This window comes from Cyprinodon variegatus, unplaced genomic scaffold, assembly GCF_000732505.1.
Source record: "Cyprinodon variegatus isolate N-32 unplaced genomic scaffold, C_variegatus-1.0 Scaffold989, whole genome shotgun sequence".
Taxonomy (NCBI): domain Eukaryota; kingdom Metazoa; phylum Chordata; class Actinopteri; order Cyprinodontiformes; family Cyprinodontidae; genus Cyprinodon; species Cyprinodon variegatus.
In genome coordinates, this window is record NW_015151442.1 from 115,062 (window position 1) to 117,085 (window position 2,024).

The window sequence follows — 2,024 nt, forward strand, 5'->3', positions numbered from 1 at the left end:
ATCAGAACAGGAACAGGCAGGCTCAGTCATCCAGGAGTCCTAAGCCAGGTCAGGCAAACAGATCAGAACAGGAACAGGCAGGCTCAGTCATCCAGGAGTCCTAAGCCAGGTCAGGCAAACAGATCAGAATGGGAACAGGCAGGCTCAGTCATCCAGGAGTCCTAAGCCAGGTCAGGCAAACAGATCAGAATGGGAACAGGCAGGCTCAGTCATCCAGGAGTCCGAAGCCTGGTCAGGCAAACAGATGGCTCGGTGGTTCAGAGGCAGAACAGGTCAGGATCAGGTAATCAGATACACCAAGGAACTCTAAAAACAACCATTTATTTCCTGTTGACAAATTACTTATCTTTATATTTTCTGAAAATGTCTACAAATGAACAAATGATTAACACTTTATGAGGCTTTAGGAAAAAAAACCTGTCATCCATAGACCTGATGAAAATCCATAATGCTTTGTTTGCTGAGGAGATGGAGAGCTAAACTCCTCCTTTCCTCATATTTCCATAGCAACTTCAGTGGCTAATCCCAATCTTTACCAACTTCACTGGTTTTGCTTCCCACCAGGGAGAGGAAGCAATTGTTCAGGACTGTGAAGAACAGCTGAGTGACCTGAAGATACGAAGTTCAACCATCTCTCCTCTGAAACTGCGTCGAATCTCCTCCACGAAGCCCTTAACAGTGGAGTCTGTTTGTGACTGGGAAACAGACCAGGTGGATCCTCCATTTCACTGGGCTGAGAGCTGCCTCCATCAGACTCTTTCTGTATCTTTTTAGTCTGATTTACTTTATTTTTTTTTTGTCTTTAGGCTTCAACAGCAAGAGGGGAAACTTTTACTCTGAAATCCCTCTCTGGTGATCTCAACTGGGATGTTATCTCCGCTGATGGAGAAACTAAAACTTTCCCAGGAGTTTGCTTCCAGATCTTACCTCCTGACCCAGATGCCATTGATAAAGTTGGCCTGTAAGCACTGCAACGCTGCATTTTTAGTTAATAAACAGTTTTGATAGTTAAAAATGTATCCTACTCACGCCTCCGCTCTGTTTGTGTGTGTCTTATCAGTTTGTGCAATGACCTGGAAGATATCAAGAAAAGGAGAGAAGCTCTGGCAGCGTCCCTGGATAACCACAGATCAAATTTCTCCGGAGCTCAACAGACAGGTATTTGTCTTTCACTTCTTTACCATCATATTGAGATTTAGACTCAGTCATCAATGTCTCAGGTTCCACAGATACAAACACTCGCATCAATCCCCTTTTCCCCAATCCCCTCTGATTTCCTCAGACTCCCCAGACCCAAGATTAGCCGCTCTGGGCCAGCAGCTGGACCAGCTGGACGCAGACCTGGCCAGCATAGAGGAGAGCATGCTGAGCCGTCTGAGAACGCCACTGAGCCGAAACGATCCGGCTGAAGATCTGGCACAGAGGCTGAGGGAGCAGGAGGTGAGCTGACTCAAACGCTGACGCTTTCATTGAGGAAGGCACTTTCTGAAGGCACCCTGTTTAGATTTTAGATAAGTGCAGGGAGAAAAACCACCAAAACCAGAAAAACCAGGAGTTTGCATGTTCTCCCTGAGCATGTGTGGGTTCTCTCCAGGTACTCTGGCTTCCTCCCACAGTCCAAAAACATGAATGTTAGGTTAATTGGCTTCTCTAGATCCTCCTTAGGTGTGAGTGCGTGCGGGAATGGTTGTATGTCCTGTTTATCTCTGTGTTGCCCTGCGATGGACGGGAGACCTGTCCAGGGTGGACCCCGCCTCTCGCCCGTTGACTGCTGGAGATAGACACCAATTGGGACAAGCGTGTCAGATAATGGATGGATGGTCTTAAGTCCTGAATGCAGACAAAACAGAAGTTATAGTCTTTGGACCAGAGTCTTTGAAAAAGAAGCTGATTAGTCAGTCACTTCATTTGGATGGGATTAAAACTGATCTCAGAAAATAAAGTAAAAAATCTTGGTGATATATTTGATCAGGACCTGTCATTTAAATCCCATATCAAAGAGGTTTCTATAATTTCCTTCTTTC

General features: G+C 45.7%; 1 protein-coding gene across 1 annotated transcript in view; it reads left to right on the forward strand.

The window, feature by feature from the left end:
• Positions 1 to 2,024, forward strand: part of LOC107100581 (envoplakin-like) — a 31,551-nt gene that overhangs the window by 10,250 nt on the left and 19,277 nt on the right. Inside the window, exons 11-14 of the mRNA XM_015399120.1 lie at positions 565 to 711; positions 807 to 961; positions 1,061 to 1,158; positions 1,283 to 1,440. Coding sequence (XP_015254606.1) covers positions 565 to 711; positions 807 to 961; positions 1,061 to 1,158; positions 1,283 to 1,440 — 558 coding nt within the window. The remainder of the gene's footprint in view (positions 1 to 564; positions 712 to 806; positions 962 to 1,060; positions 1,159 to 1,282; positions 1,441 to 2,024) is intronic.